We start from the raw sequence: 17,022 nt of genomic DNA, 5'->3' as shown, positions 1-17,022 counted from the left end.
AATATTATGTCTAGGGCTTTTATTGTGAAAGGACTGGTCTGGTTTGTGCTGCTTTTGTCAAGGTTGAAAGGAGAAACAAAGATTGCTCCATGCCTTTATTCCCAGTAAACCCTGTATCTTTCACAGTGTAATATTCATGTTCTGTGTAAAAGTATTCATGACAAAACAGTTTGAAAGAATCTGTTGATTTGCACATTAATCACACAAAAATAAAACACCTGAATGTGTCTTAACACCTTTTATACAAACACGTCTGCTGAAACCCAACACGTCAGCAAATCACTCCAACTTTATTTAACAAAAAAAATTAATAAGTGGCTGAACACTGAAGGGACCGTTTGTACCGGGATGTGGCCTTGACGGTGTTTTGGATTAACCTGTGTGCACCGGGGGCCTTAAGAGGCTTAATCCACTCCGGCTGTGAAATGTGTGGTTCGGATCCTCACCTTCTCTATCTGTACGTCTCTCACACATACTGTTCCTCCGTTTCCCTCTCACACCTTCTCAGTTCACTTCAAAGAGGCTTTACTGGCATCGGAAACATACGTTTACACACCAAAGCAGAGATGTTCATACAAGAAGTAAGGCTCTACTAAAATACAGTATAAAATACTGTATAACGTTACAGCTTTCTAGTAAAATATATAACTACAAAGTAGAAAAGTGTCAGTGGTGGAATGTAAATAATAATATACTCAAGTACTTTATTTGAGCTTTTCCATATTACCCCACTTCTAAACTTCTACTCCATCATTTTTATTTGACAGCTTTGAAGATTCCGCTTATTAATACAAAATCTAAATCAACTTATAGATTATGATTTATTATTATAGCATAAGCTACCCAGCAGTACACAGAGTAATTAAAACACCAGCTGCTACATTAGAGTGATCAACACATCAATGCCTGAATAATTAAAAGTTTTAATTACAAGTAGTATAATATATACCATTCTGCATGAGAATGAGTGTTATTAGTTCTGGTACTTAAATTGTGTTTTGATAGTTTTAATGAATCTTGAATGCAGTACTTTTACTCGTGACAGAGTAGTTTTAGCAGTATTGCTACTTTTACTCCGGCTAAATCTGTGGACGCAGTAGATCTGTACATTATTCCAACTGGGTCACAGCTCATGACTTTCCCTTCACTGCACCTCCACCACACGTGGACCGCCGGCAGATTTACTCTCACCCTACATTCTCCGAGCAGAAATAATCCGCCCATTTCATTCATGGCGTGATTTCTGATCCAGGATATGCAGCGCTGTATTAAATGTACAGGTATTATAGGTCGATGTTATAATCCTGACATTTCCATACAAATGAATTTCCAGTGTGTGACGTAGTCTGTCTTTGTGGTGTTTTGTCTCCACAGTTCACAGGACTGAGTGTGACCAGCGGAGTTGACCAGATGGTGGCGCTACACACGGCCTCTCAGGATGACGTGCTGCTGTGTCTGCAGCGAGGGGAGCTGTGCACCAACCAGGATCGAGTCGGCGAGCTGGTGGGCGCCTTGGTTGACCATTTCACACGGTCAGTTTGCTTAACAGCCTCAACTTCACCCTGTGGTTTCGTTCTCTGTTTGCACCGCAGCCGTATTTGAGTCTGAGATACTCGGTGGGGTTTGTGTTTAGAAAAACCTCCCTCAGAGTCGACACAGTCACTGGTCCGTATCTGCGATGGCGCATGAATCACTTTCTCAGCTGTTGGACACCAAAATCCCCTTCCAACCTCCCCGGGTAGCTAGCATCACAATCACACAATGTTTAACCTCCAAACCCACCAAACCAGCCTGAAAACAAGGGAAATCGGACATGAGTCTACGGAGGAGAGTGGATTTATTTTTATTTTTTTTCAAGCACCACTTTGCTGCACACTGTCGATCACTTCACTGAATCATGAAGTAAAGTTTCCCTGTTTACTTGTTTAAATTAACCTTTTTGACATCAAAAAGAAAAACGGACAACAAAAATAAGTGAATTATTCCCAACAAAACTTTACAGAAAGAAACAACCAGATATACACAATTCAATGTCAAAAAGTACCATCGGGTTAAACTTAACAACATTGAGTTGTTTGTTATATGATGCTGCAGCTCTGGAGATATTACGTGAGGAGAGAATAACAACCCTTTCGGGTCTCAGACTCCCGAGCTGCTGGTCAAAGACCTCGGCTAAAAGCTAGTCTATTAATGTAGCACAACAATTACGCAAATCGTATTCTTGGCATTTATCACTGTCATAGTTGTCGCTGTCTGCACCCCGCTCCGAATAAGTGTGGTGAAACGAATCAGTCACAGCGCGACATTTATCACATTTATCATCGCTGTTTATAAACCCGGTTCACATCCACCCACATTCATCTCTGCCAGACTCCTTTTGAATGGCACACGTTTTCACACCGGGCAGACTGTTTTGGTTGGTGTGTGTGTGTGTGTGTGTGTGTGTGTGTGTGTGTGTGTGTGTGTGTGTGTGTGTGTGTGTGTGTGTGTGTGTGTGTGTGTGTGTGTTAGTGTGTGTGTGTGTGTGTGTCAGTGTGGGTGTGTAGTTGTAAGTTTGGCCCGCTGAGACAACACCCAGTCTGCAGTGATTGGTCTCCCAAACTATTAACCTTCAAAATCCTGCCGGGACCACAATGAGTGACGTTAAAATACATAGCGGCCTGCGGAGACATTCAGTAGCTAAATGCTAATGCTACCTAATGATGTGGAAACACACACAGGTTTTAACATAGAAACGTAAAGTTTAAGAAACGTATATATGTCCTTTCAAGGTCTCCAGGTACCACGAGCATCACTATTATCGCTCCAAATGTACAAAACCAGCCTGAAAATGGAGAAGGTCTGAAATAATTATACAACTCTGGAGACATATCTGTTAGTCCCTACGTCAGTTATTTGCTGTTTACCATGCTTTATGCTACAGAATTAGAAACATAGGTCACATGATAGCTAATTAAAGTGTCTTCATCTTTAGCTCGAGGCGTGACTCCTCAACAAAATGTTGCATTGTTTTCTGGCTAGCTAGCTTAATGTGAAGTAATTAGCCAAGTTATTCATCTAATTTATCCTCCTTTAAGACAAACTTGTTGGCTGAATTAATGGAGATATATGGACAAATAGACAGAATAATAGAAGACAAAACAATGGACTAAGCACAGTTAGTGAAAGAGAGACTGAACAGTTGCTGAAATGATATCTTGAAAAATTCAGCAGCAGCATTAAAAAAACAAAAAATGTTTGAGTCCATACCTTATCTTCCTTTCAGGAAAAAATCAAGTGATTATTTTGCAGAATTTATCTTAAGAAAGTAGTAATTTTAAAGTTTAAAATTAACACCAGATCACAGTTACAGTCAGACTTTAAATCATTGAATTTAATCTAGGTTTAGAGTCAGACCTAAACTGCTGAGGTTTAACTTTAAATCTTGGTGTTAAAATGTTGGTGCAACATCATTTAATCAGGTTATAATATAATCCTCGTTGGTTCAGGCCAGTCTTAGACTCTTGGTCTGGGTTTGGTGGTGGTCGGGGGGTCCTCACAGCTGCTGCGTGTCGGGGTGCGGCGGGCGTCCAGAGGAAAGTGGATCATCGGGAGTCAGTTTCAGCTCTCCGCCTGTCTTTGTGCCACCATCTGCGGTGCATGTAGAGGGTCGCGACCTCTCCTGACGAGACAAAGTCAGCGGTGAACTGCGTAAGTGTGTGAGCATGTGCGAGGGGGGGAGAGGAGGGGGGAGGAGGAGGGAGGAGGATGACAACACAGAAACACACAACTCTTCTGTCAGGAAGTGAGATGTGGAAGTCACGCGTGTGTGCCAACTTTAGTTTAGAGATTGGTCAGGGGAGGAAACAGTCAATGGGGCGATTGTGTTTTTTTCCCCCTGATCTCTGGAAAACAAACACGAGAGTGGATCTGTGAGTGTTTGCTGGAATCAGTGAGTTGTACAAAAACTGGGTCAGCGAAGTGCAGCGTTACCGGGCGCGAGGTAAAAATCTGACTTCAAAGCCGCGTCGCGTTGTCGGCGAAGACAAGCTGTCTGGTCTTGTGTCATGTCACATCCGTCTCTCGTTCCCACGGCGACGATCGTTCCTCCGCTCTCTCCTCCTTCCTGTACGAACCCTCATCCCCGTCTCTCCCGCTTTCTCTTCCTGTCACCTGGGTCTGAACTGTCAGCATCAATGAGGCGTGTGTGTATGTGTGTGTGTGTCGGTATGTGTCTGTTTACTGTGTGTGTGTATGTGTGTGTGTGTGTGTGTGTGTGTGGTAGGGGGTTGAACTCATGGACCATCTGCTGGGACAGCTGGGGGGAGTATGATAAAGGCAGGATTTGGAGTATGAGCCGCCCCGGCCTTAAAAGATTGAGGAGGATTCTTTACTTAAAGGGCAATTTGGGGATTTTATTATCGTTATTGATCACCGCCAGAGACGGTTTTCTGGATACAAGTTTCTGGATCAGCTGTGATGATTATTATAGAGAGTAAAATCAGATAATGCATGTTGTAGAAGTCGCTAGATCTGGACCCCATTATTCAACTATTTAGATATTTGTTTGTTGGGTATTATGTATTTTCTTTTTTTTCCCTTTTTTACAAAAAGTTAATTTCTTTTATGTTTATTGCTGATTCTTCAAATACTGAACTTTTGTTTTTATTAACTTAATAATAATATTTTTGGCATATTATTAAGTTTTGAAGCTAACTAACGTTACTCATGATGACTCGGCGGGGAAGCTCTAATTTCTCCTCCTTTCGAGAAGAATTGATTAATGTTAATTAATGGAGCAATAAGGCCAAATAATAACAGCACAGTAAGTCAAAAAGAGACAGAAGAGTTCCCATGCTGAGCCGCTATCTTCAACAGCAACTTAACAACTCAGTTGGTTAATTCTGAACCTTCTTTGATATTTTGCCTCCATGTTTGCACAGTAATAGATTATAACCTTAATTCCAATTAGTTACATTCATCATGAATATCAAAATTCCTCTTTTCTCATCCAGTGAAGAGAAACATATTTTTGATGACTCATTCTACCCTCGAGGGTGTTCACATGAAATCATCCAATCACATTTTTATAAGAAGGCGCTTTGTTAGCTCGTGGGCAAACTCCCGTACTCCTCGCCTTTTTGTTCATTTTCATGTCCTCTCATCTCTTCTCTCTTCCCAATTTCTCTCCTTCTTCTTAATCAGCACTTTGAGTTATGAATATGGAAAGACCTGGGACGGCATTAATAGCAATCTTCTGGGTCACCCCTCCCCTTCTCACAAAGTAGCAAGAAAACAAGGGGGGGAGAAAAAAGAAAACATGATTTCATTAACCTCAAAGCATATGTGAGCGGTCTTGTGATGTGGCTTTGATGGCCGTTACCGAGGTGGAAGGACCGTTGACTTTTTTGTTTTTGTTTGATCTCGTTGGACGATAACAGTTTGTCGGTTGGTGAAGGCCATTTCTATCCTGAATTCACTTTTTAGGTCGTGAAAGGCGTCATCCACGGCCTGAAATAGCCTCCCCCCCGTTTTTTCCTCCCTCAGTGTCTGTCCTCGATGTGTTTGTGTCTACCGGAGAGGCAGCTTGTGCTCTGAACTCTCCTCCGTCCTCACTTCCTGTCCCCCAACTGGGTCTGGTCCTAGTTTTGGTTTCATACATGGGTCAGGATCAGTGCTCATGCAGTGTTGAGTAATGAGAGTGCCCAGTAGTGAAATGTTACTGGTATGAATACTATAGGCTATAAAGTACACACTTAAGGTACATTATTTGAGTGTTTTCTTCTCATGATGCCATTTTATACTCCATGACAATCATTGTACTTCTTCCTCCACACTTTTATCTGACTGTTTGTTAGATTTATGCTCATAAAACACATTAGAATAAACAGCTGATATACAGTTGATCATTGTTTCTCAGAAAATGAATTGGCAAAATGTGATGTACTCAGTGATTTAGTCACGTTTAGCTTCCAGACTTATCCATCAATTTCCATGACATATAAGCAAAGAGTTCAGTATCTATAAGTTTAGTTTCAGTGTTTTTTCCATGTCTGTCTTTCATGTTGTGATGCAATACGCATATTAATATCAAATTATTCACAATTTTCATGTCTAAGCGTATTAAGCCAATAAAAAAAATGAAGCCGGGGGAATGTTGGGCAATATTCAGAGAAAAAACGTTTCTAGATTAAAGCTTACATTTACAAGAAAAAAACTCAGATATTTCATGCAATTTAAGTGTTAAATTTACTAGAAAAATCTCACAAATGTACAAGAAATCATGTGTGTGATGCCTGCAGTGGAGGAGCTATGAAATTATATTATACAATCGGATTTACCAAGTTTATATATACATATAAGTAGCAGCTCTTCTGTGGTTGAACATTTCTTTAGTTTAGTTTGAAGATAACTGTCCTTCGCTGTGAATGCGATCCATTGTGTCAGGCCAAAACCTTCAAGGTCGTTCTTAACTAAATTAACTCAACGTCAAACTTCCAAGACGCTTAATTTGATCCTGATTTCTAGGCAATTGGATCCAAATAGGTTTGTTTGGAGAAGTTCAGCGAGGACGTGTCGAGGTTTTAACCATTGCTGCTGCAAGGAATCCCATTTTGTTTTCACGTAAATCTAAACTCTAATGAAAATGAAAGTGTCTTAAATTAAACAAGAAAACGGACAGAGGCTGCAGTCAAAGCAGACACGTGACGCTTTATAGTCTTCGTATACCAACGCTAAGTAGTGCTACGCTGCTGCCTGCTGATGTTTAAGTGACTAACAAAAGCCTCATTCACACAGGATTAATGCTACGGAGGGAAGTGGGTAGTAAAATAATAAAAAACCCTCCTTCCGGATGTCATTTCAGCCGCTGGCAGATGATCAGCTGTGTGGGATCCCCATGGGACTTTCATTACAGTATAATACTGTTTACATAGTTATACATAGAAACGTATTCAAATGATTTAGACTTATTTAAAGTTAATATCATCTTCAACGAAGACGGTCATATTTCTGAATGTGGATTTGTCTGCTTTGACAGGAGGAGTAGTCAGTAGTATCAGTAGACTAATAGAGTAGACTAGCAGTAAAGTACAAGTACCTCAAATGGCCTTTAAGTGCAGTACTTGGGTAGTCTAAATATATATTTCTTTATATTCCAGTATTGTCGTTTAATTGCATGAAGGACGACGTTTAAATGAATGACTAGTAAACGCCTGACAGAATGTAAACAAACAAATAAACTATGACTTATTATTATGAAGTATATAAAGTATAGACACTAAAATGAGCTCCACTTTTACCAGCTGCAGCATTAAAGTGATGAACAGATAAATACGTCAACGATTATAGATGACAGCCTTTATTATTATTATGAATCGAGCCATTCTGCATAATGAGTAACATAACTTTTGGTACATTAAGTACGTTTTGATGTAAATATTTTTAATTAAGTACCATTTTGTCGGGTAGGTTATTAATCGTAAACCCTGATGCGTCAGAGAATTGTGTATATTTGAATGATAAATCAAATCAAATTCACTCAAACTGTGTTGAGAGAATAATGCCGAGCTTCAAAATGCTCAGTTTGAGTTCACATCTGAGCAAGTTGGTTATCGCTTTATGTGGTTTTTAATACCCACAATGCAATTATCACAGGCAGGATGGTGTTTTTCCATTTAAAAAAAACATTAAGTATTCCGGCGAACATAATTATCAATAAGTTGAGCAGCAAGAGTCGGAGACAGTGAACGCTTTACATCATATTTTCCACTTGAGCTCATTTCCACACATCAAAGGGCCTCGGCCGTGGAGGAGCAGATCTTATAGAGACAGCCTGACTGGTGCCTCGGTTGTTAATTCTCGGGGACTTTCTGTTCAAGCATCTCGAAGCCTCCTGGGCGCACTCAGAGAGTCGACAACTCACTTCAAAACTGCACCCGGCATCAAAAGTCTTATTCAAAGGGCACTGCCTTTAAATCCATCCTCCCAAAGTTTTCATTCTTCTCAACTCGCTGCAGTTCATCAGCAAGAAGTTTTGTTTCTCCGTCTGTCTGCTGTTAGTTTTTTGACGATAGATCATCTTGCATTCATATTCTTACATCCTACGACACGAGACACTTTGATTTTTGTGATTTCAACTTGTTTCTGCTGTTTTTCTGATACCTGCAATGATTTGAACGTTACATCTACTCAGAATTTATCCATATGATGAGTTCAAAAACCTTCACTGACGACGTGTCCAATGAAAAAAAACCCAACCCTGAAAGCGATCAATCATCTTCCCTCCTTGTTAATCAATGTGATGAGACACTCGGCTCCCTCTGCGAGCTCCCTCACTGTTAAACTGATTTGCTCTTATGTCTCACAAACGTGTCGCTGGTCTTCAGAATTAATCAGCGCTGAGGAAATTGACGACAGTGCTATTAAAAACACGTCGCACTCGGTGACACACATTCATGATTCAAGTCATGTGCGTGTGCAGGACTGCAGCGTTGCCTCTTAAAGCACCGTTTTATAGATATCATTTTCATGCGTTAGCTCTGCTGTTGTTACAGTATGACTCATTTTTTCCCAGAATGCCCCCTGAGCAGACTCAAGACTCAGGGTGCAGCCTGGTTGAGAAAGGCCTGCTGATTCTGATGACGGTGATGGTAATTTTTCTGGATGATGAACACTATGACGCCAAAGCAGACCCTCTGATGGTCTGCCTCGGCCCACGTTGCGGTGGGGGGTCGGGTTGGATGGAAAAACTGGAGGCTGTGGGATGAAGGGGAGGGGCTCCACTTCCTCTTCTCATCCCTTTTTAAAAGTAGTTAGTTATCTACATCCAGTATTTCATGGTAGCCTCCGGTGTTCAGCTGCACCGCAGGTCTTCACAGCCGATCATCCGCTGAGCGGCTTCAACACACTCCGCTGGCGTCGGGTTTCACTGTGATGAGATCAGTATGAAAACGCCGCGGAGGTCAGTGGGTTTCTGTGTCGGGCTGGTCGCTGCTGCAGCAGGGCAGGACAGCTGGTTTAGGTCTGGGGGGGTTCGGCGAGGCAGCAACGAGGGGCCAAGTGTGGAAAAAAAAAGAGAGCAAGGCCACACCTGTTGAAGAGACTTATGATGAACCTGCAGTGAGTTCAAATGATACATAAATACATCAGCTTCCATAACCGGTTTTCACCAATTTTATCCCAAGTGTTGAATATTGTCATGTGTTCAGTATTTGCATTTGATTCCTGAGCTGCATCATTATTCAGTGTCTCTGTGTGTTTCTACTAAACCAGCCGGCACTGTTGCATAACAGCTACAACATTATGTAATCTGCTTAAATTTCTATCACCTTTTTTTTTTAAAGTGGCACATCGTCTGATTTTCAGCCATTGTTTTTGAAGAGGAGCAGTCAGTCCGGGGACGCTAGCAGGTTTAATACTGGACGCTTTAGTCGTTCCTGCCAAAGGATGCAGACGGTTGCCAGGGTGGCCTCCGAGCGCGAGCCAGCTCTGCTGATCAGTCACATTAGCAACATTCAAAGGCGTCCACAAATAGCTGCTTGGCGAATACCCTTCTGCATCTGCTTTTTAAAATTGGGTTTAAACAAAGTGCATCCTGGGATAGACCGACAACAATCTGATTAAATGCACAAGCGAATTGGGAATATCGACCGTGCGCTCCCGGTCTCCCGGGCCTCGGGCATTGACGTAGGTAGGTGGATCCGGTATGCGTGCACACAGCAGAGACCGAGCCGCGTGCTGGACCAGCTCGTTTGTGGGGTCACTGCGGCCGGGCTGAGGCTGCAGGATCCCCCGAACGCCCGAGAGGAAGTGGCGACTTCACAGTGGATCATCTTCTGCTGACTGTGCAGCGTCGAGCAAGCAGAGCCACGCTTCCTTGTCCCGGCTGTCGGCAGTGGGATTAGAGGTGTGTGACACCGACGCCCTGAGCTCTGGATGTGATGGTGGAAAATCATCACATGGCACAGCAATAACAAAACTCGCTGTCCGGAGATGTTTGTGAAGAACAAACACTTTTTAAAAGTGACTTAAAGGAGCAATACGGCATTAATGTTTACCTGAGCAGAGAATGGAGTCACTCTCCCTCTGTGTGTGTTGTTATCACATCCTCACGCGACCCGAGTGTTGGTTCGGGATTAGGAAATAGGTGAGGATTAAATAAGACGATTGGAAAGGCATTTAGTGGAGAAAGCAACATTCAGAGGTTGTGGGAATTTATCAAGTAACTGTTTTGTCTTTTTCTCTTCCAGCATAAGAAAAGTCCACTTCCCCGTGAAGGTTTGCTGTTCAGACGTGAGGCTTCACATGCGGGGGAAACCAAAGACCGTCACCGTAGAAACCAAAGCGGGTCAGACCAATGCAGATTTCAAGAAGAGCCGAAATGGTTTCATCCTGCTGGTCCCCGCTAACTAACAGTCTGGCTAATAGAGTCTGCAGGAGGACAACGTTCACCGGACAATTACAAAAGTGTTTTATTTTGTCGGGACAACGCTGCCCGACACACATGTATGATATCCTCTCTGCTTTTAATGCTACACCACATATTTGAAGATGTTTTTCAAAGGCAAGCTGCAACAAAAAAAGAAATAAATGCACTTTTTTGGATGACAAATTGTACATCACAATGCATAAAAACAAGAGAAAGCATTTCTGATATATATTTTTGTACATTTGGTTGAATTTTAATGAAATGAGGACCATTTTCCGTGCCGTGTCTCATCCTGTTGCTTTAACAAAAGGCAGAATGAAATTATTCCATGTCAGAAGTGATGAAAAGGGAAAAAAGAAAATAAATTATTCAACCGAGCTCTCTGTGCGTTAATTTCTCCTTAATGCTTTTCCACATGAATAGACACCATGCTGTAGATTAGTCCTCATTATACAGCGATTAAAATGTGTTTGAAAGAAGACGTGGAAATATGAATGAGAGGTCAGGAGGTTTGTGTTGTTCTGTAATTGAGATGATTTCCTGTACAAATACAGTCAATTTACTGAATCAGTTAGAGTTGTATGTATGTTACAGACAGGAAGTGACGTCCAATCAAAACTGACCTCTGAACAGCAGCAACTGGACTCGGTGACGTAAAAGCTATTTCCTCTCTTGTCCCTTTGGTGTCCTCTGGATCAGATCAGCTGGTTTGATAAACAACACGCATCATTACATCGTTTTACAGGACTGTAAGAAATGTTTTACTGTTTACAAAAACAAAAAAATGAAGATGTTCTTGCTTATATGTGCAGCTTGAGGATATATATTGTTTTATTTACCCTCGTTTTATACAGCAATCCTCTGCTGGAGTGTTATGAAGTGTGTTGAATTTTGAGGAGGGGGAAATGCTGGTGTTGCACCAAATTCTGTGACCCCAAAGGCTGCTGCTGAACCCATATACAGCACCCGAAAACACACTTCAATGTGTAAAATTGGTGTTTTATTTCAAAAGCTAACTTGTGGAGGTTTAGTTACAGAACTTTTTCAAATAAGTTTGAGCTGAAGCTCAATTCAATGTCCCATCTCCCTCCACAGTGACCCGTTGGTGCGACTGTGGGCGTGTACGTGTTTTTGTGTGTATATTTTCGATGTGTGTGTGCTTTGCTGACGAGGGGAGAGAACATACTGCATCTGTATAATTTACACCAGACTCAGCAAAACCTCTCTGTTGTTAATTTCGCTCCGAGACGCCGTGCTGTGTTTATGTTCAGTACATTTACACCTACCAGCGTCGGTCTGTGCAGCCGTGCACCTCAGTGTATATGTCTATATATATCTATAGATATTTATATTTATATATATGCACACACAGCTTCCTTCCTCTTTGAAGTCGTCCACTCAAAGCACAGTGATGCCTTTCATTTGTCATGTGTTTCTACAGCCTCACAAAGCCGTCTTGAGACGTCCCTCCTCGGGCGCTTTGACACCAATTCACACCTTTTATTCCCGTAAACTCTTAACGATTCTCACATGACTGCAATGTGACCTTAATCACCAACAACAATGTGTGAACAACCAGGAAGTGGAGATGACACCAGGAGGAAAAACTAGTTACTTGGGTCAAATACTTTGTTATTTGGTCGCCTGGATAGTATTTCATGTCTCACTGACATAAAGTGTGTTCAGGCCAAAATAACCTGTTTTGTATCAGAGACTTTAAAATAGTTTAGCGTAGCATTTTGGATGATAAGAGCTGATGAAAGCATCAGAAACATGAACATAAGCGATAACTCTAAAAACCACATCATCAGCCGGGCAGCAGTGTGTCTTTTAAAGTACCCTGCATTACCCACAATGCCTTCAGGTTCTAGTAATTAGGTGACCCAAGTCAACATCTGTGCAGCAACACATCCATTCTGCAGCACTTTGGGTGTGCTCAGTTTATTTTCAGATCTCATTAGTCGGAGTAAAAGTGTAAGTAAACATCCGGCAGAATGAACCACTTTGCTCTCCTGCCCTATTTTCACAACAAATTGTGATTAGCGGCAAGACGGGAGTTAATTGTGAATCGAATTTGAAGTCTGATTTGGTCAGAAAGAGTGTGAACGCTCGCCGCAGCTGCAGACGGAGATTTGTTTGTTTAGATGCCACAAACGGCGTCTCATCCTCGGCCTGTTATCTGTTCTCTGTGGAGCCTCCATGGCTCGTCTCCCAGCTACAGCTCCTCCAATCAGATGACCCGGAAACCGAGAATATGGCTGATATACCGCGTGTCATATCTTTTATGTCAGTGATTAATAAGGAAGAAACCTTCCTTATTAATCACTGACATAAAAGATATGATTTCACAATGAAGTCCCAAGCAGATCCTCTCCATCGCTGATGATTTGATGCCTACGCTCACACATTTGCTACATTTTTATCGTCAGTTCAAACAAGGACATTTGGATTCAACAAAACCATCCATTCATCGTGTTTATCGTATTCATTTCTGTGAAAGTACGATGGAAGCTTTTCCATCCGCACAAGTTCAACAATTATTCCCCCAATTGTTTCCCCTCTTACATCCGCAGCCGCTTCAAGCTGCCAGATTTTTTTCCCCTCCTCCGACGGCTCCAAACACCCTCCCCTCCTCGCTGTGAAAAGGCCTGTGAATGAAAATCAGACGTGCTTGCAGACATAAATATTGCAATCAATCCGGTCGTTATGATGCAGACGAATGCAAACCGGCTTTTCATGCAACGTCTGTTTTCGGATTACGATGAAGTTCCTCTTCTTCTGCTGCACCAACTGGATTCCTCCACTTCTGATCTGATTTATCGGGGCTGGCGATTGTTGATGCAATCACTTAAAGCGCCGTGCAATTCCATTACAGAAAGACTGGCACCTGGTCCGTCTCTCTGTAGAGATTAGCAGCCCCGCAGCGAGGATTTGGTAATGAGTTGAAGAGGATTTACCAGTGGGAATATAATATGTGTCCCAGAGCTGCTGTGTTGTTTTTCCCCTCTAAATCCTCTCAGGGCAGACCGGCCACTGGTTTTGGTGAGCGCTGCAGGTTTTCTCCCAGCATCCCTCCGTCATCGGGCCGAGGGGAGGTCACATGCTGGAGATTACAGTAACGTGAGGGGGGAGATTGGTTTTTACTTTGGCTCGCCCTGAATCGACATGCCATCAGCCCGGACGCTTACTAATCAGGGAATATTTGAGAATCAGAGCACTCAAACTTGATTTTTTTTAATTGATTGATGGTGCATGTCAAAGGATGCATGTTTTATATTGTTTGTTAGTTGGCCGTGGTGGAAGAAGCTCTATTTACTTGAATATAAATTGAATGTATAACCGAATGTCAAGATTTTACACATCTTTACTTTCTTGCAGAGAGTTCATTGAGTAGATTAGTACTACTCTCATGTCTGCACATGAAGCCACAGCTAGCAGCTGGTTAGCATAGCTTAGCATGAAAACTGGAAACAGCTAGCCTGGCCTTGTGCTAAGGTAACAGACTAGCCTCTAAAGCTCACTGATTAACTGAATATTTAAAGTTTTTACACTGAAGTGTATGAATGACATTAAGTGGTTTTATGGTTTCCCACTGTTTCCAGTGTTTATGCTAAGCTAAGCTAATGTCTCCTGGGTGAAGCTTCATTTTCACCATTCAGACATTAGAGTGTGTACTTATAGTAACAGTGGGCTTTATGTACTTCTGGGTACTTTCTGTAACAGTGCATCATAGAGTAGAGAAGGAGTTCAGAAGTTGAAGTGGAATACAAGAGGCTATGATTTTTCTAAAGTAGCCTACAGTACTTGCTAGAGTACTGCAGTAATACGATTGCCTATTGGTTTTAGCACTTAATGAAGGTTTAATGGGACCTCTGATTGCCCTACAGACTCCGCCGTCCCCTCCGGCGGTGCGCCCGGTACTTATGGGTGCACGGCTGAGTGAACCATCTGTTCACTCAGCCGGGATGTGCCAGCAGGCTGCTGCTCTCCAAGGTCCTAAAACGGCACCGTTGATCTGTAAGGAATCTCACGGTGCCGACTGACCCCCATACCAAATGATCTTATTGCTTTTAATGGAACTGGAACTTTAAAAAACAAAAACCAAACTCCTTTTGTGGACTGGAATGTTGAATCAGTGAGTTTGTCATTTTGGCTTTTGCCAGTTGGTTTTTGGCCGTCGCCATCTTGGCTCTTTGCAACCAGAAGTGACATCAGAGGGTGGAGCTACGTACATTTGAACGAGTGAAAATGGTTAAAATGAAAACGAGAACAACTCCAACAGGACAACGTCGTGGTAACAACCTGTCAATCACGGTTAGAGATAATGTTGTTAGCACTGTTAGCATTGTTAGCACCATTATCTGCAAGCCGCCGGCTCAGCCGTCGCAGATTTGAGAGCTGTTGAGAGGCATTAGATATGCTGTTAATTTCACGATAAGCTCCTTTTAGTCAAAGGTTGTTCTGCTAAATATGGTTGTTTTTTTAATACATTAAAACATGTAAAGCTGGCATGCAGCAATTTGTGGTGAGATTGAACTCGACAATTACTAGATTTATAACAGCTTGAAGCGATAATTCCTCTGGATGCCAGGATGCATTGCCGAGGGGGGGGGTCATGTTGGCTCCCAGAGGGCTGATTAAAGGCAAAGAACAGCAGCCGGGGCCTTCAGAAAGTCACTGGGAACCAGTATGGGAGTGTGAGACTGGGAGGCAGAGCGCTGGGTGATTTGTGTCTTCAGTGAACAGAAGAAAGCTGCCATCTGCAGCGATGCCTCTTCATCTCATTGAATCAAAGCACCCTCATCACCCTCAGCACCCGGCCCTCCGAGGTGTCCTCAGCCCCTGACCCGGCTCCGGCCAGCGCCATATGGATTTCACCCCGCTGCCCTCTCACTCCAGCATTGTGAACAGATTATAAATGGCATTTAAATAATCATTTCCCAGTGCCGTCAGACAGAGAGAGCAGACAGACCGCATATCGCCCCTCGCCAAGTAAGCTGCTTTGACTGAAAAGTCATTTTTGAGTCTTAGTTTTATGGCCGACATCTGTCACGATAAAAGCTAAATGTGTCCGTTAAAACTGCAAAACCCTGCGTTTTTGTAATTCCAGGCTGTTTGTGGTGTTTTGCAGACTCGTGACCTGTATATGAGACTATTCATATGCAGAACCCAGATAGTAGCCTGCAGCTTCTTTTTCATCATTTGCTTCGGCACATTTCCTTCTGAAGCACATTTGCTCTGCAAACCTTCAGCTCGCATGAAAACCAAATAACTCATTATGCCGAAATGTTATTTGACTGGATTATAATGATTGGTGCGTTAATGTGTTCATCGCTTTGTTGCGTTCCAGCAGTAGAGAAGCACAAACTGTGAGGAAATGAAAGCTCAAGCAACTGTTTATGTAAATGTGATAATGCTGGGCTACCCGGGCACAGAAACGTCTCCGAGGAGCCTGTTGCCGGGGGAGACGGCAGCGTTTCCACCTGTGTGCCGGGCGGAGAGAGGGCCGTGATGGACTGCAGAGACCTCACCCCTCCACTGACGGGAAGCCAAAGGGCCATCTGCAGCACCCAGTGCTATTGTGTGGCGGCGCATAAAGCTATTTTATGTCCCAAACAAATTTACTGCCGGCCTTAAGTGAGCGGGGATAGCAGGCGGGGAGCGTTTCGTGTGAACAAAGGCGGTTTGAGTTAAGCGTCCGACCCCCCGCAGATGTTAAAGCTGCACGTGTGTGGAAAAAAAAAAGAGATAAATATTTGGATTTCAACTCAATACTTTATTAAATAATCCACATCATCATCATCATCATCATCATCATCATCATGAAAAAGGACAAACAAACAAAATGAAACAGTTCCCCCCATCAACGGTACTTAACTGTTAGCTACACGCACACATCGTAGTGGCTTCACAAAAGTCACTCGGGGGCGATGGCTGAGGATGGTTACTATGGAAACGGAGGAGGAGGCGGTGGACAATAGGCGGTTACACATGAATCTCCCGTGTTAACATCTGTTCCGGTGCCGATGAGACACACGGGCAAGGTGTTGTGATGAGTTTGGGGCGTCGTGAAATCTGAAAGCCCCTCGTGCGGAGAGGCGGAGCTACAATCGGTGAGGAGGAGGAGGCGGGGGCGGAGCCGGAGCTACCCGTGACAAACGCGGCGCAGACAATGGCCGCCTTTGTGTCACCAGCTGGGTGCATTGATGAGAAAAAAAAGGCTATTGATAGCCGCTAACTCGATCACTTCTGTGGGAGTCTGAGAGAAGCGGTGATATTCTCGTTGATCTGAATGGAGACAGTAACAGATGGAGCCTCAAATAAAGGATGTTATAACTCGTCATAGTTCACATGGACTCACATGCGGACCATTTACTGAATTTTCTGTCTACTGTTTCTAAAGACGGACGGACCACGGTGATGACAGTTACACCTGCTTTTATAAGAGACTTTAACACTGCTGACATCATGTTTCCTGTAAAGGAGCACTCCGATAAAATCTAGCTTTAAGTGACCAAAGAAGAAGAATCTCTCATTTAAAACATCACATTATAAAAAAAAAAAAAAAAGCAGATAAAAAAAGAAAGAAGTCTTAACTACCTGGCTGGCATGCT

The 17,022-nt window shown here is 42.8% G+C and overlaps 1 protein-coding gene across 1 annotated transcript in view; it reads left to right on the top strand.

The window, feature by feature from the left end:
- Positions 1-10,786, top strand: part of myo1g (myosin IG) — a 34,514-nt gene extending 23,728 nt beyond the window's left edge. The window contains exons 22-23 of the mRNA XM_084031773.1: positions 1,375-1,532; positions 10,230-10,786. Coding sequence (XP_083887899.1) covers positions 1,375-1,532; positions 10,230-10,392 — 321 coding nt within the window. The 3' untranslated portion in view covers positions 10,393-10,786. The remainder of the gene's footprint in view (positions 1-1,374; positions 1,533-10,229) is intronic.
- Positions 10,787-17,022: the final 6,236 nt, after the last annotated feature.

Source organism: Eutrigla gurnardus (assembly GCF_963514095.1).
Source record: "Eutrigla gurnardus genome assembly, chromosome: 17".
Lineage (NCBI taxonomy): Eukaryota > Metazoa > Chordata > Actinopteri > Perciformes > Triglidae > Eutrigla > Eutrigla gurnardus.
The sequence above is the reverse complement of the archived record's forward strand: the minus strand, read 5'-3'. Positions and strand labels throughout refer to the sequence as shown.